Source organism: Astyanax mexicanus, chromosome 4 (assembly GCF_023375975.1).
Source record: "Astyanax mexicanus isolate ESR-SI-001 chromosome 4, AstMex3_surface, whole genome shotgun sequence".
Taxonomy (NCBI): Eukaryota; Metazoa; Chordata; class Actinopteri; order Characiformes; family Acestrorhamphidae; genus Astyanax; species Astyanax mexicanus.
Window position 1 is genome coordinate 7,440,515 of NC_064411.1, and position 26,106 is coordinate 7,466,620.

General features: G+C 35.6%; 7 protein-coding genes across 15 annotated transcripts in view; 3 read left to right on the forward strand and 4 right to left on the reverse strand.

The window, feature by feature from the left end:
* The window catches only part of LOC125801377 (zinc finger protein 239-like), a 503,775-nt gene that overhangs the window by 331,767 nt on the left and 145,902 nt on the right, over positions 1–26,106 (forward strand). The window lies entirely within an intron of this gene.
* The window catches only part of LOC125801286 (zinc finger protein 239-like), a 297,606-nt gene that overhangs the window by 188,459 nt on the left and 83,041 nt on the right, over positions 1–26,106 (forward strand). The gene's annotated exons all lie outside the window — the stretch shown is intronic.
* LOC125801152 (uncharacterized) overlaps positions 1–26,106 on the reverse strand; it is a 261,943-nt gene that overhangs the window by 142,296 nt on the left and 93,541 nt on the right. The gene's annotated exons all lie outside the window — the stretch shown is intronic.
* The window catches only part of LOC111189801 (uncharacterized), a 253,995-nt gene that overhangs the window by 126,548 nt on the left and 101,341 nt on the right, over positions 1–26,106 (reverse strand). The window lies entirely within an intron of this gene.
* Positions 1–26,106, forward strand: part of LOC111188821 (zinc finger protein 658B-like) — a 241,480-nt gene that overhangs the window by 69,472 nt on the left and 145,902 nt on the right. The gene's annotated exons all lie outside the window — the stretch shown is intronic.
* On the reverse strand, positions 17,793–22,555 carry LOC125801127 (uncharacterized). 3 transcript variants are annotated; one of them, XM_049477274.1, is made up of 9 exons: positions 22,157–22,555; positions 21,845–22,067; positions 21,546–21,711; positions 21,352–21,434; positions 21,060–21,236; positions 20,501–20,611; positions 19,995–20,105; positions 19,060–19,176; positions 17,793–18,751 (listed from the first exon to the last, which is right to left on the reverse strand). In XM_049477274.1, exons 1-9 carry the CDS (start codon positions 22,351–22,353, stop codon positions 17,921–17,923), a joined length of 2,016 nt encoding a protein of 671 aa, XP_049333231.1. In that variant the 5' UTR covers positions 22,354–22,555; the 3' UTR covers positions 17,793–17,920. The 3 variants fall into 3 exon arrangements, with proteins under 3 accessions (XP_049333231.1, XP_049333233.1, XP_049333234.1); XM_049477277.1 differs by having other exon boundaries at positions 18,568–18,746; XM_049477276.1 differs by lacking the exon at positions 22,157–22,555 and having other exon boundaries at positions 21,546–21,682; positions 21,845–21,933.
* Positions 22,353–24,182, reverse strand: LOC125801657 (uncharacterized). The gene is made up of 3 exons (XM_049478441.1): positions 23,872–24,182; positions 22,677–23,640; positions 22,353–22,408 (listed from the first exon to the last, which is right to left on the reverse strand). Exons 1-3 carry the CDS (start codon positions 24,106–24,108, stop codon positions 22,353–22,355), a joined length of 1,257 nt encoding a protein of 418 aa, XP_049334398.1. The 5' UTR covers positions 24,109–24,182.

Here is a 26,106-nt window from a genome sequence, read left to right on the forward strand (position 1 = left end):
GCATTTGTGGAGATCCAACAACCTCAAGTTTGGTTGTTTTTGCGCCTTCACATTTCTGTTAAAAAAGAAAGGGCTTATTAGAGACTTTATTTTACACAGTTAAAAATAGTTCCTAAACTGTCTGTTTCTTTGTAGAATCAGGAACTCATTAAAAGTTATTTGCATCATAAAATAGTTCCTTAACAACAACAATATTTGTTAACAATACAGGGCCATCTAAAAAAACAAAAAAGTTACTTTATTTCAGTAATTCAGTTTAAAATGTGAAACTCATATTATATAGATATATTATATCATCTATTTTAAGCGTTTATTTCTTTTATTGTTGATGATTTTGGCTTACAAAAAAAACAAAAATTAGTGTCTCTGAAAATAAGAATATTATATAAGACCAATTGGTACTTGTGGCAGTGTGGGCAGTTTGCTAAGTCCTGCTGGAAAATGAAATCCTGCACTGACTTTAGACTTGATAATAAAACACAGTGGATCAACACCAGCAGATGACATTGTGATGTTGTCAATAGGCCTGACACATCACCAGCACTTCTTTATACACTGTAAAAAGTGAAGCATGGAGCTGTTCATTCAAGCTAATAAATATGATTGAACACATAGTACAATTATTGACTTTATTGTGAAACTCAACCTTTTTGAATTTTGATGTGTCAATTTTGATTCAGACTAAATTAATTACAATTATGAAGGAAATAAACCAAATGTTTTGGTTCCACTGAAATCATACTCGAAGAAAAGAGATAAGGATGTAATATTTTTAATTTGAATCAAACATGAATTGCGCATGCGCACTGTGGAGCACGGGAGAAGTTGTAGAGAAGTGCTTCAGAGCTCTGAGGGAGAGAGGGAGAAAGTGCCTGAACGCGCTCGCGAGAGAGAGAATGAGAGAGGGAGAAAGTGCCTGAACGCGCTCGCGAGATAGCAACGCATGCTTATGGTATTGTGGCGTCGGGACTGGAGGGGGGGCGGAAGGAATTATGGGAGCTCACCCTGTTGGGGGAAGTGGGTGTTTTTCTGCGTGTTTATGTTACTGTTTATCCCAGAGTTTCATGTCATGTTTTATTATCACTGTTCTAGTATTATTCATGTAGTTATCAGTTATGTGGTTGTTTTGTGTAAGTGCCTCACCCTTTGTGTGTTTTCTGTGTGTGGGAGTGGGGTTAGCTGCGTTGGCGCTGTAGTTAGTTTCACTATCAAAAGTGGAATCCCATGTAAATCCAGCTCTTAGTGTCCTCCTCAGAGCAAAATAAAAAGAGCAAGAGAGCACTGAAACGAATCTCGCTGGTAATCCGTCTTCTTCCACGCCACAGTAACTTCTGGAACTTCTGAATATGCTGCCATGTTTTTTTTTTTAAGTTCGGTTCAATTTAAATGTATTAGTTTGGTTCCGAAACTGAAATGTAAAGAATTTAACTTGGATCAAGGTGAATAATTAATATTGGGTCGAGTGAAGTAATATGGTTTATGTCAAAATAAAATAATCAGGTTGTAACAATTGACTTTATTTAGATTGAGTGAAGTCAAATAGTTTAGATGCAACAAATGGACATCAATTTTTTTAATTTGAGCAGGGCTACACTTTTTACAGTGTACATCATGTTGATTATTGTTTGTAACCTGTAAATACTCACCTCATAACTTTCCTCAGTGGTCTTCCAGCTCTCTCAGGGGTGATCGAAGGGCCCTCGATTCACTTGTGGGGAGGGGGGTTTGGACTACTGCTCCGTAAAACCTGTGGGGGAAAAAAAGGGGAAATGTTATTAATAAACTGTTGTAGAGATACTTACCGGTAATATTATTTGGGTTATGTTGTGACGTCTGTAAATAACTGGATCCAGTAATGTATAGATTATTGTCGGTTTGTGTATGTTTGTATATTTTAGACACCCCTATTAATGGTAGCAGCCAATCGCTCAGTGGGAGGGGCTATAGCCTTAAAAGGGGAGGCGTGTCTAAACATGGGAGGTTGGTTGTTTTTTTTTTTTGGTTTGGGTTCCTCGTGGCAGAGGGGAATGGCGCTGATAGAGGGAGATCGGGTTTTTATGCAGCAAGCCAGCTGTAGCCCTTTACTGGCTGATGTCTAGTCAGATAGCCCTCATCATTTTTTTAAACTTTTAAGAATTTCTTTCTTTTTGTACAGTTTTTCTTTTGTTGTTTTGCTGCGTGCTGAAAACTAAAAATAAAAATCACTGGGATTTATCACTTACCTTGGATGTGTTCGTCTCTCTCTGGTTGGAGGAGCCCGCCTTTCAGTCCTTACACTCATCCCCACGTAAACCCAACACCAGCTCCACTCACAGACATGACTCTCCAAACCATCACTGATCATCAGTACATTTTACATTTTATTTGTTAATAAAGGGATCAGAGTCTGGAGGAAGAGCGGAGAGACACACAGTCCAAACTGCTCGAGGTCTAGTGTGAAGTTTCCTCCAATCAGTGATGGTTTGGAGAGACATGTCATCTGCTGGTGTTGATCCACTGTGTTTTATTATCAAGTCTAAAGTCAGTGCAGTTTTGTTTTCCCACAAAATCTTCATGCTTCCCTCTGCTGACAACTTTTATGGAGATGTGGATTTCATTTTCCAGCAGGACTTGGCACACTGCCCACACTGCCAAAAGTACCAATTGATCTTATATCATATTCAAATTTTCTGAGACACTGATTTTTGGGTTTTCATTGGCTGTAAGCCATAATCATCAACAATAAAATTAATAAATGCTTAAAATAGATCACTCTGTGTTTAATACATCTATATAATATACAAGTTTCACATTTTGAACTAAATTACTGAAATAAAGTACCTTTATAAAGATATAATTTTAGATTTTTTAGATGGCCCTGTAGGTTGCCAGTGGCTAACTTGGTTTTGTTGCTCTGTTCTGTTAATATGGAGTCAGAAAAGGGTCATACAGATTTTGAGTTTGTAAAACAGAAGTCACAAATGTACTGAAACTTGTAACTGCGTTTAAACAACTGCATGCACGAAAATCCAAATACACAAATGAACTGGAATGAACAAACTTGAAACAGAAAGTAATATTAATAATAATTCAAATGTAAAAATGTGACAAAATATTTTAAAATATATATAAATATATATTTTTAAAATTGTAAATCCAGTCTCCTGAATGTGTGAATCAGTACTGCTCAAATGGCTCAAGCTGGGTCAGACTGAAAATCACAATTTGTGAGGTTGTAAATGTGACAGTGGGCGTTTTTTTACTGTGGAGCTAAAAATCCTCTCATTCATCTTCTCTGCTTTTTAGCTCCACAGTGAAAAACGCCCACTGTCACATTTACAACCTCACAAATTCCATGTGATTTTCAGTCTGACCCAGCTTGAGCCATTTGAGCAGTACTGATTCACACATTCAGGAGACTGGATTTACAAATTTAAAAATATACATTTATATATATTTAAAAAAAAAATCACATTTGTACATTTGAATTATTATTAATATTACTTTCTGTTTCAAGTTTGTACATTCCAGTTAATTTGTGTATTTGGATTTTCGTGCATGCAGTTGTTTAAACGCAGTTACAAGTTTCAGTATATTTGTGACTTCTGTTTTACAAACTCAAAATCTTTGACCCTTTTATGACTGCATATGTTAAAGGCTAAACTTAAAGGGTTCTGAACAGAGAAGCTGAAAAGGGAACTTCCAGCTGAAACACAGTTACTGAATGCTGTTCAGAAAGAACTAAATGTAAAGAAGAGGATGTTGAAGATGAAGGAAAATTCGGAAAAGCAAATTGGTCCTTGTCCAATTGAATGGTGGCAAACACTCTGTTCTAATCAACCATTTCCTTTCTGGACTCACAATAGTTGTGAAGAATAAAGCAGGGAGGTCATCAAGATTTATGTCCATTGCCCTTCTCAGTGCTCCAAACCTTGCCTTGAACCGGCCAAAAGCACACTCAATGGTCATTCTTGCTTTACACAAGGCTAAGCCAAAGTACTGTTCCTGAACGGTAGATCCACCATTAGCATACTCCTTCATGAGGTAAGGCAGTTAGGGGTATGCTGGGTCGCCGAGTAGGAAAACAGGAATTGCCCCCTCATCTTCCATGATTTGCTTTCTAAGGGCAGGGATCTTGCCACTCTTTAGGTGTGTATTCAGCTTTGAATTGGAAAAGTTTAAAAACTTGAGCGTCATGGACAATTCCAGGCCAATGAATGTGAACTTATAGTCGCATGCAGCTTGTACTTTAAGCGTGTATTTTCCTTTTCTGTTTAGATCGTCCATTGACTTTTTGGATGGCTGCTTCATTTCAGTGTGAGTCCCATCTAAACCACTCACTTTAATGACTTCCCCCTGGAGAGTATAATATCCTCTCCGTTCAATGGCTCTTCAGGGTCTTTAGAATTGGGGTAGACAGCTTGTTAGCAGCGAGCCTCTAATTCGGGTGTGACAGATACGTTGGCTGCTTTGTATTCTACCGTGGATGGTGTGAAGAATAACTTGTCCTCTTTCTAACGAGAAGTCAAGTTAGAATTTTTTATGAAGTACAACATTCCTTCATCTATACCGTCACAATATGCATCTTTCAGATGAGCAAGTACAAAGCGCTCGCCATCTGACAACGTACAAGTAACTATGACTTTACTCGCCTTTGCTGCTACCATGCCTTCCACCGTCTCCCAGATCTCTGCCCTTGTCACCACTTGTTTTGCAGTGCATTTCACTTTCAGGGGAGCCTCCCTGTTGTAGGGTGACAAAAGACGTAAAAATTACAGCTTCACCCAACTACATTGTATTACCCATGAGTCAACTATGAAATATGCAAATATTTTGTTTGGTGATTGTTAGAGAGAATAAACCATAATGGTAAATTGTTTAGGGACAACGTGATGCCATTTCATATAACATATAACAATATGAAAATAAACTGAAAAAATATATATTTTTATAGTTTGGTAGAGATGAATGGCGTTGTTTCTGCCCGGACACTTTAAAAAGCGTTTTCGAGGAGGAAATAAGGGCCTTAAGGAGAGCCTACCCTCTTCCAATCTCCGCTGTTACATCAGCAAACCTCTAGAAGGAGTCCAAAATTAATGAAGCTGAATGGAGTTAATCGGTTATTGTAAATATTAAAACAGAATGAAATTGTTTAAGAGGTGGAATATAGTAAGTGCGCACAGTAAACTATAAGAAGTACTAAAACTGCTTTCTCTCTTCTATATTGTCTCTCAGCTCTGAACATTCAGATGTATTTTTCATTCTTAAGACAAATTTGGTTTTGGAGATTATTTTGCTAAAGCTGTCAGAACTATGTTTAATAAAGAAAATTGTTGTGTTAAATTCAAATCCGGCTCCTTGCCTAGATTTGAGATACAGTGTGGTATCAGACAAGGCTGCCCAATTTCCCTGTACCTATTTTTTTACTTTTAAAATTTTCATATTAAATCAAGCAATTTAAAAAGGTATCGCTGTTGCAGACAAGGAAACAGTAATTAGTCAATTATCAGATGACACCGCACTCTTTTTGACAGACTTTAGTCAGGTACCCATTGCTATAAGATTGTTGCAGAGTTTTTTAGGAGCCTCTGGTTTTCATCTGAATGTTGACAAATGTGAATTATTACCAATAAAAGTCTATCTGGTACAAGAAACTGGCGGCATACCCATAAGGAATAAGTAACATATATAGGAATTGTTATTTGCAAGAATCAAGAAATGAGAAGTAAAGTCAACTTTGATTTACCTTTCACAAAAATGAAGAAGAAACTAAACTGCTGGCTTTTAAGGGACTTGTCTTTAAGATGTAGGGTTCTACTAACTAAAGCTGAGGGAATTTCAAGACTTACCTATGCAGCTTCTTCTTTAGATGTCCCTGACCAAATCGCTAAGACTATTGATAATACTTTATATTTATGTGGAAAAATAAATTCCATTACATTAAAAAAAGTTATTATGAATACTTATGAATCTTGTGGCTTAAATTTTCTTAATTTCCCTACTCTTAACAACACTTGAAATAAATTGGATAAAACAATTTATCAAAAATCCAAATTAATTATGGAACTTTATACCTGCATATATCTTTTCTAAATTAGGAGGACTTAAATTTATCCTACTTTGTAATTTTAACATAGCTAAACTTCCTTTAAAATGATCTAACTTTATCTAACTTACTCCTCACCCATATTTTATTTGGAATAATTATAATATATTATATAAGAACAAATCATTATTTTTCAGCTGGTGGTTCTCTGCAGGTATTTCGCTGGTAAATCAGTTATTTAACCCCCTCCCCCCAATTCTTATGCAACTTATATGTATGTTGCTGTATGTTTGTATATTTTGCACTTGCTTGAATTGTTTCCGTGATTCTCAATAAAAAAAAAGAAAATCCAATGTTAAGATTTTCTTTATGAACAACCAGCTTTACTTGATTCAATAATTATTATTTTACTGTTTTGTGAGTAATATCTAGCTATGTTGAATCATTTAACTGAGGGCACTGTGGGAAGAGCATAAACTTGGCGGTTAGCACAGTGGCTAATCTGACAAAAAGAAAAAATCTAGCTATTTTTTATATATTTAGTCACAAAATCAAAGTGTTCTCCATCATCAGTAATATTTAAACAGATTTACTACAATTATATACACCTTAGCAACCACCTGGAATACGTTAGCAACTTCCTAACAACAGCTTAGCAACCACTTTAGAAATTATAGCAACTGCCTAGCAACCAGTTAGCAACCACCTGGAAAACGTTAGCAACTGCCTAGCAACCACTTATCAACACATTCCTATATCAGACAGCATTCCACCATGTTTTTGAAACATGTTTTTTGGAACTTTTTGGAATTTAACATTTAAATGTATCATAACAGCATAGCAACCACTCTTTACACTCTTCAGACAGAAACAGCTTAGCAACCATTTTAACTTTTCAACATTATCAGCGTACTTTTCCAAGCCAACTTAAAGTTCCTTCACGAACTTTGCCTTTTCTAGTTTGAATTACAGTTTTGTGATTTTCAAAATGGTAATTGCGATTTTTCATATCTTACATAGAGACATTTTTTTAATCTAAAATATGCAAAAATGCTGCTCAATTCTTAAGCGTTTATCAGTCTTATCCTGGTTACTGGCGCCTCCCACAGTCAGAAACTCGCTTTCTGGATTATAATCCACTGTCCAAGTTTCTCCGCGGCTATGTTTACACATGGTCAGAGCGTGATATGAACGTACAAGCTTGTAAACAATGCTTTGAATCACTGATCACGGACTTCTGAATAGATTAAGTCGATTCTACACTCAACCCAAAGCAGCTGAACACCACACAGATCACATGATAATTCACTATATCAGCGGAGTTTAAATGTTCTAAATTACTGACTTACACACACACACAAACACACACACTTTTTTTTATAAAGTAAAATAATTTACCTTACTAAAAAGCAAAGAAAAAACGCGTCCAGACTAAAGAGAATCCATCAATCCAGTCTCCTGTAATCCACAGTTATATCCAAACAGCGCTGGAAATCACTTCATCCAGAAATGAAACTTATCCAATCTTTATCTCTGTTTTAAAACCGTTTTATTCACCGAATTCGGCACAACACGCTATTATAGTCAGAAGCCTCGCGGAGTAATGCGGTACTTGCTGTGCTTCAACATAATATTATGGTCTGTCGGAGCGTTGCGGCTACCATTGTCAGGAGCGTCGCGGAGTAATACGGTACTTGCTGTGCTTCAACATAGTAATATTATGGTCTGTCGGAGCGTTACGGCTACCGTTGTCAGGAGCTTAGCGGAGTAATACTAACTGTGCTTCAACATAGTCTTACGGTGTGTGTGTAAGGACCGTGAAATGGCTCCAGTTAAGAGACATGCTTAAGAGACATTTAGTGCGCCTTATAATCCAGTGCGCCTTGTGTATGGACTAACACTAAAAATAGACCGTTCACTCATCGTGCGCCTTATAATACGGTGCACCTTATAGTCCGAAAAATACGGTAGGTATTCTCATCTGTAGAGATTCTCTGGCATGGCATTGCTAGTTCTCATGTGTTTAGTTCTGGCATGTTCTTGTGATAAACATGTTTTAGGAAAGCAGACAGGTAATTCTGTGATTTCCCGTGGTGAAAAATAGTGTAATATGTGACTGTGTTGCTAATCAGTCGTGTAGTGTGAAAGTCTAAACAACTGAACAACTCATAATTACACATAACTACAACTCACAATTAAAACGTGACGATATTTATAAAATGTCTCGAGGGAAGAAAAATCTGTTTAGTGTGGACTTTTTAAGAGGGATCTGGCAACCCAGTAGTGATACAGCGAGTGTGGTCGCTGAGCAGTGAGAGCAGCTCTCAGCAGAAGATGAAAATTCGGACATTTGGTATACAACAGAGGTCACTAATGGGCGGACCCCGGTCCGGGTCCGGACCCAAACGCACCCGAACCTACTGAGAAGGATTTAAAGTGGACATGAAACATTTCAAGTATTTAGTTTAATTCACAAGATGTATTTTCACTCTAACAAATCTGATAAGTTTAACTGTTGTCAGTGAAGCGGAATTAAAATAATAAGCTAATCTAAATGTCATTTATTTAAGTAAGGGCAGTGCCATCTTGTCCCAGCGCTAGGGCTGCCACAAACGATTATTTTTATAGTCGACTAATCACCGATTATTTTTTATGATTAGTCGACTAATCGGATCATACGTTAATTGAATATAAAACACAGTTTATCACAATAGAATGCAGCTGCTATTAGATCATCATTAGATTTCAGCTATATGCTAACTAAAAATAAAAACAATTAAAATCATAGTTCATTAAACCTTTAATGAAATATGCAGCTTGTTGTAACAGACAATTATTTTACTGTTTAGCATAAAGTGTAAACAACTGTGTAAAATAAGGATAAGGCACTGGCATTTATGAAACATCTCAACCGTGAGGTTGTTTGAACTATTATGAAAAAAAAGTATATTAATAAAAAATGCCTCTCTGTCCAGATATTGTGTACATTACCGTCTCTCTGTCGCACTCAGTGTGTCTTTAGTTTCTGCCCGATCTTGTTTTTCTGCCAGTTCTTGGGCTCCCTATCTCTTTATAAAGGCGTTTTTCCCTGTCCGCGTCCCAATTCACTAGCCAGGGCAGCGGTCTGCACAGATCTGATTGGCAGAGGAGAGCGTTTGGTGATTTTACACCACACATGACTGATCTGTGAGTTTACTGCACCGAAAAGCACTGAAAACAGAAGCCACTGTCAGAATGAAATCCTTCTCTGTAGTTTATCGGTTTGGGACGGCATTTGTGACAACGTCTGGGTCCGGATCCGGATCGCGGTCCGCCTATTAGTGACCTCTGTTTTAAAGCTATCAAGATGAGTAAGTTAAGTACTAAGTTAGCGCTCTGTTTACGCTAATTTTAGCAGCTAAATAGCAATTTAGCTTCTTCGTCATTTAATCAGCCACAACATGCCTCCTTTTCAGGTGCTCGTGCATCGCGGTTGTGCTGCCGAGGAAGGCAAGTTCTTCATTGCAGATATTGCATTGCACGCATTTCACTTTTATTTTCTTGGTGATCCCACACTTTTGAGTTCTGTAGTGGGGTAGCCATGAAACCAGAGCCTGTCTGTATAATGTCCTGAGACGTCATCCACTACCTACCCCGGTTTCCACTACTGCGCATGTGCGTCCAGGACAGAAAGGCAGTCGCAGCAGTTTGGAGAGAAAAACAAAGAAAAAAAAAAACGACTAATCGACTATTAAATTAGTCGACATAATCGTGACTAGTCGACTAATCGTGGCAGCCCTACCCAGCGCTGAAAGTGACGTCACGAGGTTGGTTCTCGAACGCCTCACTACTATAATCTATGAGTCTACCGTAAATAAATCCCTCAATAGATAATAAAATCCAAACCAAAACTCAATGCAGAGCGGGGGGGGACTTTTGTATTGCCCCTGGGTGTAATAATACTGGGAGTAGTGAATTTTAATAGGATGAGGAATGAGAAATATTTACTTTCACTTTCATACCTCGCCTCCGACAGCTGTTCTTCAGCGGTGGCTAGCGGCGCTGAAGCGCGAGAATCCTCCGGTTAGCTGCAATGCTAGGGGTTAGGAGTGAGCACTTTCTAGACCAGGACTATATGAAGGAGAGGGGTTTGAGTCAGGAGCGTTAGCGCCGGATAAATAAGCTGCAGTCCAAGGCTTTTTTCCTCCGTTTTTTATGTACAGACCGTCCGACTGAGGGTACCGTTAATATGAGAGCAGCAGCTGTGAGCCGCACGGAACCAGCCCAACACCGCGCTCACCCAGCAGAGCAGCGAGAGGTACCGTTACCAAAAGTCTAGATAAACTGACAATTAAAAGATAACATAGCTAGCATTAGCTACTTATCTAGCTATCTTACCATAGCTAGCCAATGCTAGTTAACTAGCTAACGCTAACTAGATAAAGCTAAGTACCCAGTAAGCTTTCTAACTTCTAAACTGAACGGTTTATCAACCAAACAGCACCTGTGTGTTTCAATATCCACTTAAATCATGTACGTTTTATTCAGTCTTAATGAACTCTGGACTTTACATGTTAAATAGCTAAATGTATATAAACTAGCTGGTTAACTGGATGGCAGGACCTGCTGTTGACGCGCTGCAGGGTTTCTGCACGGCTCCATGTAGAGAGAGAATAAACACCTCCCAAAACGTTTCTCTCTCAGAAAAGCATCTGAAAAGTCCTGCTCAGGTTTATACAGGAAAGATCTCTGAGTAAATGTTCCATGTTAGCCTAGTTCAGCTTCGTCTTCATCCATAATCTCCACACACAACAAGCTCTTTTACGCTAGCTCTGTAACTGGGCTCTTCACCAAGCAACCTCGTGGCGTCACCAGCGCTGCACGGGCAACATGGCGGTGCCCTAGCTCAAACGTAACAAACATAAATATATTATAATTTAGTGTGTAAACATTTTATGTAAGAAAAATCCCCCCAAATAAATTCCATTATATTTAATCCCTTAGAAAACTTGTACAAACTGAAATGTTTCATGTCCCCTTTAAATATGTGGGCCCACTCTAAAGAATACACTCATAAAGAACAGAATTATAGATGAAATGAACAGAACTAAACGGTGCAGGTCTGGTTCGGAGCTTAATGTCCGCTTTACTCTAACGAGCAGAAATAAGAGTTTCAGATTTACCTCAGATTCAGTGAATATGAGCGGGAGCAGAGCGCGGGGTCCTGCAGCACGGAGCGTTTTTCCTCAGAGGAACTCTGATCCACGCGGGGACTCAGAGCGCTCTCTGGTTAGCAGTGTTAGCGGTCCTGGTGTTCAGTGGAGGCGGAGAGAGCGCGAGTCAGTCCGGGGAACAGTCTGTCGGAGCGGCGCTGCAGCGGAGAGTTCACACCGCGGTCACGCCATCTGCACTTAGAAAACGCTCGGTCGCGCTATCTACACCGAAAACTGGAGTGCGCGTCTAAACCGTGTTTTACTGTAGCAGCGTGCACAGCGCACCCGGAGGAGCGGAGACTGGCGCTTCTCGTGCAGAGACTTAAAACGGAACAGAAACTAGTTTTACACATAAATAAACGTGATTTAACGAGGTCTAATCCACAAATATAAACCAGAAAGACCACTTCTTATCTGTAGAACAGTTTAACGTGTTACTATTAATGTCATTTATCATTAATCATTTTGGATTAATTGGATACCAAACTTAGGAAAAATGTATATTCGGTTGTGGATGAACCAGATTTCAGAGTCCTGTAAAACCAGCAAATCAAATTGTTATCCAATGAATCCAACAAAGTCTTGAAGAACACATTCCATACTATTAATGACATAAGTGACAAGTGATATTACTGTATAATTTTGGATTAATTGGATTCCAAACTTAGAAAAAATGTATATTCGGTTGTGCATAAACCAGATTTCGGAGTCTTATAAAACCAGCAAATCAAATTGTTATCCAATGCCACCAAGACAGGCTTAAAGAACACATTCCATCCTATTAATGACATGAGTAACAAGTGATATTACTGTATCATTTTGGATTAATTATATACCAAACTTAGAAAAAAAATATATTCGGTTGTGCATAAACCAGATTTCAGAGTCCTATAAAACCAGCAAATCAAATTGTTATCCAATGGCACCAAGACAGCCTTAAAGAACACATTCCATCTTAGTAATGACATGAGTAACAAAGAATATTACTGTATCATTTTGGAGTAATTGGGTACCAAACTTTTAAAAAATGTCTATTCGGTTGTGCATAAACCAGATTTCGGAGTCCTATGAAACCAGCAAATCAAATTGTTATTCAATACCACTAAAACAGCCTTAAAGAAAACATTCCATACTATTAATGTCATGAGTACCGAGTGATATTACTGTATCATTTTGGATTAATTGGATACCAAACTTAGGAAAAATGTCTCTTCGGCTGGGCATAAACCACATTCGGAGTCTTATAAAACCAGCAAATCAAATTGTTATCCAATGCCACCAAGACAGCCTTAAATAACACATTCCATACTATGCATGACACGAGTAACAAAGAATATTACTGTATCATTTTGGAGTAATTGGATACCAAACTTTGGAAAAATGTATATTCGGTTGTGGATGAACCAGATTTCAGAGTCCTGTAAAACCAGCAAATCAAATTGTTATCCAATAAATCCAACAAAGTCTTGAAGAACACATTCCATACTATTAATGACATAAGTGACAAGTGATATTACTGTATAATTTTGGATTAATTGGATTCCAAACTTAGAAAAAATGTATATTCGGTTGTGCATAAACCAGATTTCAGAGTCCTATAAAACCAGCAAATCAAATTGTTATCCAATGCCACCAAGACAGGCTTAAAGAACACAATCCATCCTATTAATGACATGAGTAACAAGTGATATTACTGTATCATTTTGGATTAATTATATACCAAACTTAGAAAAAAAATATATTCGGTTGTGCATAAACCAGATTTCAGAGTCCTATAAAACCAGCAAATCAAATTGTTATCCAATGGCACCAAGACAGCCTTAAAGAACACATTCTATTCTCTTAATGACGTGAGTAACAAAGTATATTACTGTATCATTTTGGAGTAATTGGATAACAAACTTAGGAAAAATTTCTATTCAGTTGTGCATAAACCAGATTTGGGAGTCTTATAAAACCAGCAAATCAAATTGTTATCCAATGGCACCAAGACAGCCTTAAAGAACACATTCCATATTAGTAATGACATGAGTAACAAAGAATATTACTGTATCATTTTGGAGTAATTGGGTACCAAACTTTAAAAAAATGTCTATTCGGTTGTGCATAAAACAGATTTCGGAGTCCTATGAAACCAGCAAATCAAATTGTTATTCAATACCACTAAAACAGCCTTAAAGAACACATTCCATACTATTAATGTCATGAGTACCGAGTGATATTACTGTATCATTTTGGATTAATTGGATACCAAACTTAGGAAAAATGTCTCTTCGGCTGGGCATAAACCACATTCGGAGTCTTATAAAACCAGCAAATCAAATTGTTATCCAATGCCACCAAGACAGCCTTAAATAACACATTCCATACTATGCATGACATGAGTAACAAAGAATATTACTGTACCATTTTGGAGTAATTGGATACCAAACTTAGAAAAAATGTATATTCGGTTGTGCATAAACCACATTTTGGAGTCCTATGAAACCAGCAAATCAAATTGTTATCCAATGCCACCAAGACAGCCTTAAAGAAAACATTCCATATTAGAAATGACATGAGTAACAAAGAATATTACTGTACCATTTTGGAGTAATTGGATACCAAACTTAGAACAAATGTATATTCGGTTGTGCATAAACCACATTTTGGAGTCCTATAAAACCAGCAAATCAAATTGTTATCCAATGCCACCAAGACAGCCTGAAAGAACACATTCCATACTATGCATGACACGAGTGACAAAGAATATTACTGTATCATTTTGGAGTAATTGGATACCAAACTTTGGAAAAATGTATATTCGGTTGTGGATGAACCAGATTTCAGAGTCCTGTAAAACCAGCAAATCAAATTGTTATCCAATAAATCCAACAAAGTCTTGAAGAACACATTCCATACTATTAATGACATAAGTGACAAGTGATATTACTGTATAATTTTGGATTAATTGGATTCCAAACTTAGAAAAAATGTATATTCGGTTGTGCATAAACCAGATTTCGGAGTCCTATAAAACCAGCAAATCAAATTGTTATCCAATGCCACCAAGACAGGCTTAAAGAACACATTCCATCCTATTAATGACATGAGTAACAAGTGATATTACTGTATCATTTTGGATTAATTATATACCAAACTTAGAAAAAAAATATATTCGGTTGTGCATAAACCAGATTTCAGAGTCCTATAAAACCAGCAAATCAAATTGTTATCCAATGGCACCAAGACAGCCTTAAAGAACACATTCCATATTATTAATGACATGAGTAACAATTTATATTACTGTATCATTTTGGAGTAATTGGATGCCAGACTTAGAAAAAATGTCTTCGTTTTCGCATAAACAACATTTCAAAGTCCTATAAAACCAGCAAATCAAATTGTTATCCAATGGCACCAAGACAGCCTTAAAGAACTCACTCCATATTAGTAATGACATGAGTACAAAAGACTATTACTGCAAATTGCAAATCAAATTGTTATCCAATGCCACTAATGAAGTCTTGAAAAGCACATTCTATACTATTATTGACATGAGTATCAAGTGATATTACTGTATCATTTTGGAGTAATTGGATACCAAACTTAGGAAAAATGTCTATTTGATTGTGCAAAAACCTGAATTCGGAGTCCTATAAAACCAGCAAATCAAATTGTTATCCAATGGCACCAAGACAGCCTTAAAGAACACATTCCATATTATTAATGACATGAGTAACAATTTATATTACTGTATCATTTTGGAGTAATTGGATGCCAGACTTAGAAAAAATGTCTTCGTTTTCGCATAAACAACATTTCAAAGTCCTATAAAACCAGCAAATCAAATTGTTATCCAATGGCACCAAGACAGCCTTAAAGAACTCACTCCATATTAGTAATGACATGAGTACAAAAGACTATTACTGCAAATTGCAAATCAAATTGTTATCCAATGCCACTAATGAAGTCTTGAAAAGCACATTCTATACTATTATTGACATGAGTATCAAGTGATATTACTGTATCATTTTGGAGTAATTGGATACCAAACTTAGGAAAAATGTCTATTTGATTGTGCAAAAACCTGAATTCGGAGTCCTATAAAACCAGCAAATCAAATTGTTTTCCAATGCCACTAATAAAGTCTTGAAAAGCACATTCTATACTATTATTGACATGAGTATCAAGTGATATTACTGTATCATTTTGGAGTAATTGAATACCAAACATAGGGAAAATGTCTGTTCGGTTGTGCATAAACCACATTTTGGAGTCCTATAAAACCAGCAAATCATATTGTTATCCAATGCCACTAATAAAGTCTTGAAAAGCACATTCTATACTATTATGGACATGAGTATCAAGTGATTTCACTGTATCATTTTGGAGTAATTGGATACCAAACTTAGGAAAAATGTCTATTCGATTGTGCATAAACCAGATTTGGGAGTCCTATAAAACCAGCAAATCAAATTGTTATCCAATGCTACTAATAAAGTCTTGAAGAACACATTCTCTACTATTATTAACATAAGTATCAAGTGATTTTACTGTATCATTTTGGAGTAATTGGATACCAAACTTAGGAAAAATGTCTATTCGGTTGTGCATAAACCAGATTTCGGAGTCCCATAAAACCAGTAAATCAAATTGTTATCCAATGCCACCAAGACAGTCTTGAAACACAGACTCTATACTATTAATGACATGATTACCAAGTGATATTACTGTATCATTTTTGAGTAATTAAATACCAAACTTAGGAAAAATGTTGATTTACTTTTGCATAAACCAGATTTCAGAGTCCTATAAAACCAGCAAATCAAATTGTTATCCAATAAAACCAAGAAAGTCTTAAAGAACACTTTTCATACTATTAATTGCTTGAGTAACACGTAATATCACTATATTATTTTGGAGTATTTGGATACCCAACTTAGGAAAAATGTCTATTCACTTCTGCATAAACCAGATTTCCAAGTCCTATAAAACCAGCAAATCAAACTGTTATCCAGTCACACCAAGATAGTCTTAAAGAACACATTCCATACTAGTAATTACATGAGTACCAAGTGACATTACTGTATCATTTTGGATTAATTGGACACCAAACATAGGAAAATTTGGTTGTGCACAATCCAGAGTTTGGTCTTCTTTAAAACCAGCAAATCAAATTGTTATCCAAAGCCACCAAGAAAACCTGGAAGAACCCATACCATACTGTTAATGACTTGCATATTAAGTGATATTACTGTATAATTTTGGAGTAATTTAATACTTGAAAACTGTCTATACTATATTGCATAAAACAGATTTTGGAGTGCTATTAAACAAAAAAATCGAATTGTTATGAAATCACACCATGAAATCCATGAAGAGCACATTATGTATTACTAAGGACATTCATAACAAGTAATATTAGTTTATCATTTTGGAGTAAATGGATGCCAAACTTAAGAAAGTGTCCATTCACTTTATCTAAACCAGATTTAAGAGTCCCAAAAAATCTAATTGTTATCCAATGTCACCAAGAAAACCTAATAACATGATTAACAAGTAATATCATTTTGGAGTAATTAAATACCAAAAATGTCTATTTGTTTGTGCACAAAACAGATTTTGGAGTGCTACAAAAACCAGCAAATCAAATTATTATCCAATTACTCCAAGAAAACTTTGAAGAGCACATTCCATCCTATTAATGACATTGACATCAAGTCATAATACTGTATCATTTTAGAGTAATTGGATACGAAACTTGATTGTGCAGAAACCAGATTTTGGAGTGCTATTAAACCACAAATCCATAATCAACAGCATGATGTCCTTCAAGAAGACATTCAGTATAATATGTTTTTAAGTATCAAGTAACATTACTGTAGCATGTTTGAGTAATGGGATGCCAAATGTTTTCAAATGTCCCTTTGGTTTTTATGGGGCAGTTTATGGAGTACCATTAAACTTGCACATCAAAGACTTATGAAATACCATAAAACCATTGAAGAACTCTTTCCTTACTATTAATGATTTTTGTGTCAGGTGATGTTACTAAATAATTTTGGAGTTATCACACACCAAACACCAAAAACCTTTCTATTGGCTTTTGCATAAATCATACTTGGAGTCAAATATTTATCAAATAAGACCATGAAATCCTTAAACCACACTTTCCATTAGTTTTGTAAGTAACAAGTGATATTTATTTTTTTGTAATTTTATTTCTAATGTGTACTCCATTTTCTCTCTAATTTACAAGACCAAAAACACCATAACATCCTTGAAGAAGACATTCTAAGTTATTAATTATGTACGTATTCATTTATATTACTGTATCAATTTGGAATACTATTTTGTCAAACAAAAAAGTATCTATTCTGTCCTGTATGGACCACAATTTGCAATCCTATTAAACAAGCAATTTAAGTTGTTGTACAATCAGTAAAACACTTTCTAATAATAATTATCACTTAAATGATTTTCCTGTAGGAAATGGAGTAGTTAAGAAATAAGAAATATAACTGAAATCATGCATCAGTACACATCTAGTTAGATTTAATAATGATTATTTAAAAACTGAACTCAATTCCACCACCAAAATCACTCATTTTCACCACAAACTTTAACATATTTAATTACACACACACACAAACACACTTTAGGTGATTTAGAAAAGCACAATTTCCCTGCTTGGTATTTTACACCTGCTTTCCACAGTCCTTCATGCTTTACAATTTTGACAGTGCCATTCCTCCATTGTTGTGTCCAAGGCACTGCTGGGGACAGGAACACAGTTTGGGTGGTACCAGGCATTGCACTTGCTGCATTGGACCATCACCTCATTGTTGTGTGAGGTTCTACAAACACAATAGACTTCAACTTGAACTGCCTCCCTTTCTGGCTTTGCCTGTGCTTTTTCAAAAGGAAATTCTGGCACTCTTTTTTCCACCAATCCTCTGTAGAGTCTTTGCCTGAGTTCTTTCTCCCTGAATTGGCACTCTTCAGGCCTAATACGTTCACAGAGAGCTGCCGCAAATGCCAGTGCAAGAACTCCACAGTTACTACCCGAGTGCTGAATCTGCACAGCAGGTTTTCTAAGGACAAAATGCGGTGCCTCTGGCCGAAGCATCCAAGAGAGCATTTGTTGGGTTGTCTTATTAATTGTTGTGTTCAAGCTGTCGTAAATGCACACCTCATTTGACCCACAAAAAATGTTGCTTGCAGCAATCCAATGATTATCATTGATGTTTAGTATCTGGACAAATGGCTTTCTTGGTGTACCAACAATGCCTCCACGGCGAAGTGCTGAAAAAAGAAGGGACGACTGAAAGCCATCAGTACTAGCATATTTCTGTGCCATGTAATAGGAAGCCGAATCCATTTCATCACTTGTTAGCCATGTGTGGGGATCCAGAATGCTTATCATCTGGTCATGGTGAATGGATACTGGTCTAGACAATCTGCCAGTGGGAATTACTCCTTGGGGTGAATAATTTCCCCAGATTGGCCCGTGGTTTCCCCTCTTCTCTGCAGTTTCCTTTACTGAGCTTTTCTGTTTGACAAAAATGTACCAACACAAATGCATAAAGCAATGTCAACAATAAGCCAGAAATCCATAATGTTTGACAGTACATGGAAAAAATAATATAATATTTTGGCAAATAATTATTGTAATTACTTAGTTATTAGTTATGTTTGAAATTGCATTTTATTTTAATTTATCACAAGAATATTTAAATGTGCAGTTTAATACTCAACTTATTTAATATGTTTTGTTCCTTAATGATTAAGCCAAGATCATTGATTAAATATTATTATTAACGTCACACATACATTACACATTACAACTCAAGTAATTACCTCAGTATGAACTGTCCCTCTTTTTTTCTTTGTTGTTTTTTTCTCTCTTTGAACCAGGGAAGTTGAAGGTTCACAAGATGTGGACGGAGTAGACGTAATCAATGTCACCAGATCTCTCTGTGGAAATATATTTTAGATCATTTATATTAGACAGTGAATTGCATAAGGTTATCTTTAAAATGTTTTATATTCAAATTGTAGTTGTTTATTTAACTCACTTAAAGTCATGTTAAACACATAAGTAACATGTACATCATAAAAAGACAACCTTATTTGGAAGGAAAATAAAGCTTAATAACAGATTAAACGATTAAACATTTTGTCTCATATGGCAACTCTTGTTTATATTTATATTGTTTATGTTTATATTTATTGAGCTACACAAGACACAACAATACAGAAGTCATGAGTAACATGTGAAACCAATGTGTAGCGCAACATGCCAGTCATTTTCGCTGTGGTTTCTAATGTTGTCCCTTAATAATCCATTCTATGCAGTGTATATTCTACCTTTTATCTTCTTGTGGGTGCAACTATTTTTGATGATGAGTGTATTTTAATATGTCAACTTCTGATCATCGTTGAATAATTGAAATAATATAACTAAAAAAATAAGTGAAAAATTGATTTTAAACATCATTCATTTAATGATAGTAATATACACTTCTTGTACAGAAAAAAAGTTGGTCTGTTGTTTGTTTAGTTTTTTGTTTCTAGAGTTTAGTTTGGTTTAGTTTACTGTAGCATTGTTCACCCTTCTGGTTTTGGGGTGGAGATATGAAAAAGGCTCTGTCATTGGAGTAGTTTAATAAGAAAAAAGGTTCAACCCATTTCATCCTCTTTACCTCTTGCAAATGTAAATGTAAAAAATATGTAAATGTCAAACAGGACTAGATAAAGACTAGTTCATCATTAATAAACAACAAAACACACACCTCAGAAGAAGGTATTTTTAGCTTGTCATTATCTGGGGACTTGGCTGTTTTTGACTCCTGGATGTTAGCTTCGGGTAAGACACATGCGGTAGTCACTGAAGATGTTGTCTCCTGTTTGAAGAAGTAAAAATAACAGATTGAAGAATAGAATTAGAATGTATCAATAGAATGTATAATAAAAAATAAAATAGTAATATACACTTCTTGTACAGAAAAAAGAAGGACTGTTGTTTGTTTTGTGTTTGTTTCTAGAGTTTAGTTTGAGTTTCACTACTTGCATACTATAGAATATATTATATTCTGTCAAAATGACAGAATTACAATGACAATTATGACAATAGCACACAGTCTTGCTCTATGTTAGTATGACAGCATTTTATCTTATGTTGTATATATCTACATATATTGCAAATTAAACAAAAATATAATTGTATTGTAAACTGAATCATTATATAAAACCTTAAAAAGTCCAGTTATCAATAAGTAACTTAAATACTCACAGTTACCTTTGAAACTTGTTTTGATTTCAAGAGAAATGGGGTTCTTATAGGGCTGACATAAACTCCCCTCTTGTTTCTCTTTCTTTGCTTCCACTTCTCTGTCTGTATTCTGTACACCTAGAAATTGACAAATATGATTAGAAAATTATATTTCATTTAGATATTTGGTTGTTTTGGTTGTTGTAATGCAATCAGCAATCAAATTAAGATTATTAGAAAGAAAATGATAAATAAAATGGTGGCATATTGAATGTGTCTATAATGTTGACAATAACTGTAGATTGTTCTAACATAATCAAAATGAACAAATTTATATACAAAATGCACCAAATACTAATTATTGAAATGTCTTATATGAGATCACCTGACACATTATTAATAGCTAAATAGATGCACTGTATTTATTATTTACTAATTTGTTATGTCTGAAAACCATCTACAAGTACCCTTTTAATAGTTCATATTATGTAAATCCATGCTGTATACGTCAATAATCAATTGCATATATAATGTCACTATTACATTTATGATATAGTGTAAATGGCTAATGTATTTTTAAACAAACCCTTCTTCTTGTTTTTTCCACATCAGCAAATTCTCTTAAAAGAGCAATGTGTGTGTCCTGGTATGTTGTGACAAAGTCATCAAGTCTCGTCAGGCGTCGTCTTTGAAAGCGGATTTGTTTAAGATCCCACTGGCTCTTCTCCATAATCCCTTGGGTCTTATTGTCTTTTGTGAAATTCTGAAAATAAATGGTCATTTATTACAGTAATATATCATACGAATTGCAGTAGCCTGTGTAAAAAAAATACATATATATATATACTGTATATACTATATATATATTTATACTTTACCTGGGCAGTCTTTTTTGAAATTTTGGAAAATTTTTTGGAAAAATTTTCATAAGGAAGTCCTTTGCCATGCCTTCCCAGGTCACCTAGAAAGAATTTAGAAGTATGTCTAAGTCTGGGCCTTTTTAAAAAGGAAAGCACTGCATAAATTATGTGAATATCAGCTGAACATTATATTATATAAAGATATAACCTACCCAGCATCATACTGGTCCACAGTGCTGCATGAGGCAAGAAGTTTGTAGCCAGGGAATTGATGAACGTCTTGGAATAGTACTCATTGGGAGGCCCTTCTAGGTCTAGGGGTGCACTTTCGATGACAGTCCTGAAATGTCTCCGAAAAGGAGTTTGAAATGTGATGTCCTAAAAAAAGTGCAACACATTACTATAGTACATATAATATTATATACTATAATAATATACTATAATACATATACTATAATTATCATTTGGGTAATCATCAAATATTAAAAAGAACACAAAGTTTATTCTGTACCTCAAAGTCCACAGCAACAATCATCTTGTCATTGACAGGTGAGTCTCCAAAAGCAGTTAGCATTGTTTGTAGGTTGAGAAAGTTTTTCTCAACATTCTCAGAACTGCATGGGCTGGAGAACAGTACAGTGCAGCTGAGAAGCATTTCATCCAGGTCTGCCAATGAGCTTGCGGAAGTCAAAAGGCCAAATGTGTGCATGGCCAGCTTGTAATGATTGGGTACACTAAGGAAGAAATGGACAGCATCGAAATGTTATTTGATACACATTACATATAAAATAAATTAATTATTACTGATAAAAACTTTACTCACTGTTTTTTGCACAGCGTTTTTGCGTTCTTCATTATGTGGCTTAAACAGCGGTGAAGAATGGGGTGACTGAAGTCTTCTACAGTGCCTTTTCCAGTTACTATGTTGAAGTACTTCAGCAGCAAATCATTGAGGTTTGTTTGGCAAAATACTTGTGATATGGCCTGCATGAGGACCATAGAGCCATCACACACAAACATCACTGGTTTTGTGCTTCTGTGTCCATGAAGTCTGACATGATCAGTTTGAAATGAACTAAGAAAATACCATACAGACGCAGTTGTGTGGTCACATGTCACATATGTTGCTACAGGGAAAGGAGGAGAGCCTTTACTTTGGTTTCTCACTACAAGCTCATAAACATAGAAGGGTCCTGAGCTGTGTTTTGTTTTCTTTAGAATGCTCCCTGTTGCATCCAGATACACAATGTCCTCTTTTGAACGTTTGTGGAAAATGTCAATGCTTTTCTTGGACCAGAGCATTACCCCTTTAGGGAGCAGGGATACTTTTTGTAGCACCTCACAAGGTGAGTCAATTTTTTCCTCTACCATTTTCTGAAGACTTAAAACTTCATTCTGATGTTTCCTCTTTTTGTTTCTTTGTCTCCAGGAGATAGACTTCAGAACACCAGGAGTTGGAGCTTCATCCCTGCATCCAGACTCAAGAACAGAAGTCTTTAATTTATGCATGTTTTCTAGATACAGAGCTCTTGGAAGCATGTTTACAAGCTGCTGACTTATTCTGGTTTGTTCTTCTGCTCTGACAGGTCGTCTTTTCAGCTCAGTTTTGCTGTGCACTACCATTTCCCCTCTGAAGAACACATGTGCTTTAAGTGTAGCTTCACTGTACACAACAACGTCTACTTCAACTGGGCAGTCACTGAATGTACAATACCCCGAGCATTTAAAAAGGGGTGCGTTCCTTTTTGATCCAATGACTTTAACTCTGTGGCCTAAAAATGCAAAACTGCAACATGGGTGTACAGATCGAATGCCTTTTGCAAAAATATTTGTCCATTGCAATCCCTTAAAGTGATTCTTTCTTTGATTTTTTCGTAGATTTCTCCAAGCTGAATGTGGAATGAAAAAGAATGTTGGAGGTAATGGAAGATGCTGGGTAAAGAATTCCTCCTTACTGTCATCACTGGAATCCTCCTCCTGCACATCATCCTCCTCCTGCACATCATCCTCCTCCTGCACATCCTTCCCCACCTGGATGTCTTCCACCTCCTGTACATTATCAATTTCCACGCCTTTTCCCTTCTGTACATGTACCACTTTCTCCACATTTTCTTTCTCTGGCACATCTTTTACCACATGTACATCTTCCAACTCCTGCACATCCTCCTCCTGGATGTCTTCCACCTCCTGCACATCAGTATCCTTCTCCTGCACATCCTCCTCTTCCTGGATGTCTTCCACCTTCTGCGCATCTTTTACCTCCTGCACATCTTTCAAATTATTCACAGCTTCTCCTGTAACTAAATCCTAAGAATATATAACAAACATTAATATCAATCAGTATAGTGATTATCAGTACAGTGCTCACAGTATATTGTAGTTCTTGATGTTTGGAAAAACATAACAGATTTCCCTTTTATATTTTTTATTGTTATACCCTGGTTGCTTCAAAACATGTTATGAGGAAGAACATGACAGGTCAAATTATATTTGCATATTACACCTATAAAATTGTTACATACAAGGTTTGACCCATACCTTACAGTGGCTGAAGTGTGCTCTTCTAAGTCGGTACCTATTTGTTGATGTATTGGGTACTCCTAGGACTGTGCACAGCCCTGCCCAAAAGCCATGATCTTTCAGTGGAGATTCACATTTTCTATGCTGTCTTGATGAGCTCTGAATCAACTGAATCTGCTTGGAAATATCTTCTAAAGAAATCTTCAATTTCCTGCTCTGTTGAGTAAAAAAATACAATGTTTTTATATGTGGCATTTCTTTAATGGCATTAATTCTAAATCACACACACACACACACACACACACACAAACACACATAAAATATGTACTAAAATGCAATTACATACCTTTCCAAATGTTTTAAATGTGATTGTTCTAGAGGGAAAACATTAAATAAAGGTATTAAAACATAAAATAAAACTACATTATGCAAAGTATAATAACATGAAAAAGTAGCTTAATTATAAAGGAATGTTAGTAAATATTTACTTAGTAAAGAAGAATTAACTTGAATTTCCTTGCTTTCATGAAAGTGTAACATGGCTAGCTTCAAAAATCACAGTAAAAGTGTATCACATACAACATAGTAATTACTCGATAACAATGTTTATGCTGAAACAAGGCAGAAATATGTAAAACTGTTCATCAACAAAAAAACTTTAAATGTATAACTAAAATATTCAATGATAAAATAGTCATAAAAATCTGGCAATAGTGTATAAAAAGGAATAACTCACCTTTTATTCTCGCTTGGATCCATGATATGTTTGTTCTGATTTGTCACTACAGGTTTATTATGTAACAGTATATAAAAGAAATTAAACAATATGACATGATGCTTCAGTCCAGAGTCTGGAAGAGTTCTGGAAGGACTTTACCTGTTGATGACCCTAAGCACATGGACTGAACCAAACATTGGGGTAACATTCCTCCACTAAGAAAGCCCATTTTTTTATATTACTAGCCCATTAGTTACAAAAAGGGCTGCTTCAAATTTAATATTGCAAAAATGAAAAACAAATGTAGTTATAAATATGAAGTTTAAAATGATATTTTTATTTTTATTTAGGTACAGTGTGGAGTTCCCCCCCTCTAAACAGGGGGTGAGAAATCCTGTCACCTAAAGGGGTGTTCCCAATTAGAGTTGTCATAGCAACCTGGCCTAGATGACTTGACCTGAAGACAGTGGAAAGACACTGACTTTGGTGGAATGAAGTGAATGGAGTGGAGTAATGTTAAACAACAGGCAACAAGATTACACCATGCAAAAAACTACACATAATGCACAAAACATATTTTTACAGTTTTATTTACCATGAAACTGCACAAACATTAAAAGTAATACTAGTAGAAAAACTTAATTATAATACTGCAATTGCATGGCTCCAAGATCCTACAGTCATATCACTTGACACTTATATATGTTCAAGTATGGAATATGTCTGGATTAGATTCATAGGACTCCAAAAATCTGTTTTGTAAAAAAATTAATAGACACTTTTTCTAACTTTGGTATACAAGTATTCCAAAATGATACAGTAACATAATTTGATAAGAATTTCATCAATAGTACGGAATGTATTCTTAAAGGTTTTCTTGGTGACATTGGAAAACAAGTTAATGTTTTATAGCACTCCAAAATCTGGTTTATTCACAACTGAATAGACATTTTTTCTAAGTTTGGTATTCATATACTCCAAAATAATACAGTAATATCACTTGTTACTCATGCCATTACTAGTATGTTATGTGTTTATCAAGACTTTCTTGGTTTTATTGGATAACAATTTGATTTGCTGGTTTTATAGGACTGTAAAATCCGATTTATGCAAAAGCGAATAGACATTTTTCCTAAGTTTAGTATCCAATTACTCCAAAATGCTACAGCAATATCACTTCATATGCAAGTCATTAATAGCATTGAATATGTTCTTCAAGGTTTTCTTTGGGTCTTTGGATAACAATTTGATTTGCTGTATTAAAAGCACTCTGGTTTAAGCACAACCAAATAGAAATGTTATCTATGTTTGGTATCCAATTACTCCAAAATGGTACAATTATATCACTTGTTACTCATGCCATTAATAGTAAAGAATATGGACTTCAAGGTTTTCTTTAAGTCATGGGATAACAATTTAATTTCCTGGTTGTATAGGACTCCAAAATATGGCTTCCTATGTTTGTTATTCAATACTGCAAAATGATACAGTAATATCACTTGATACTCATGTCATTCATAGTATAGAATGTGTTT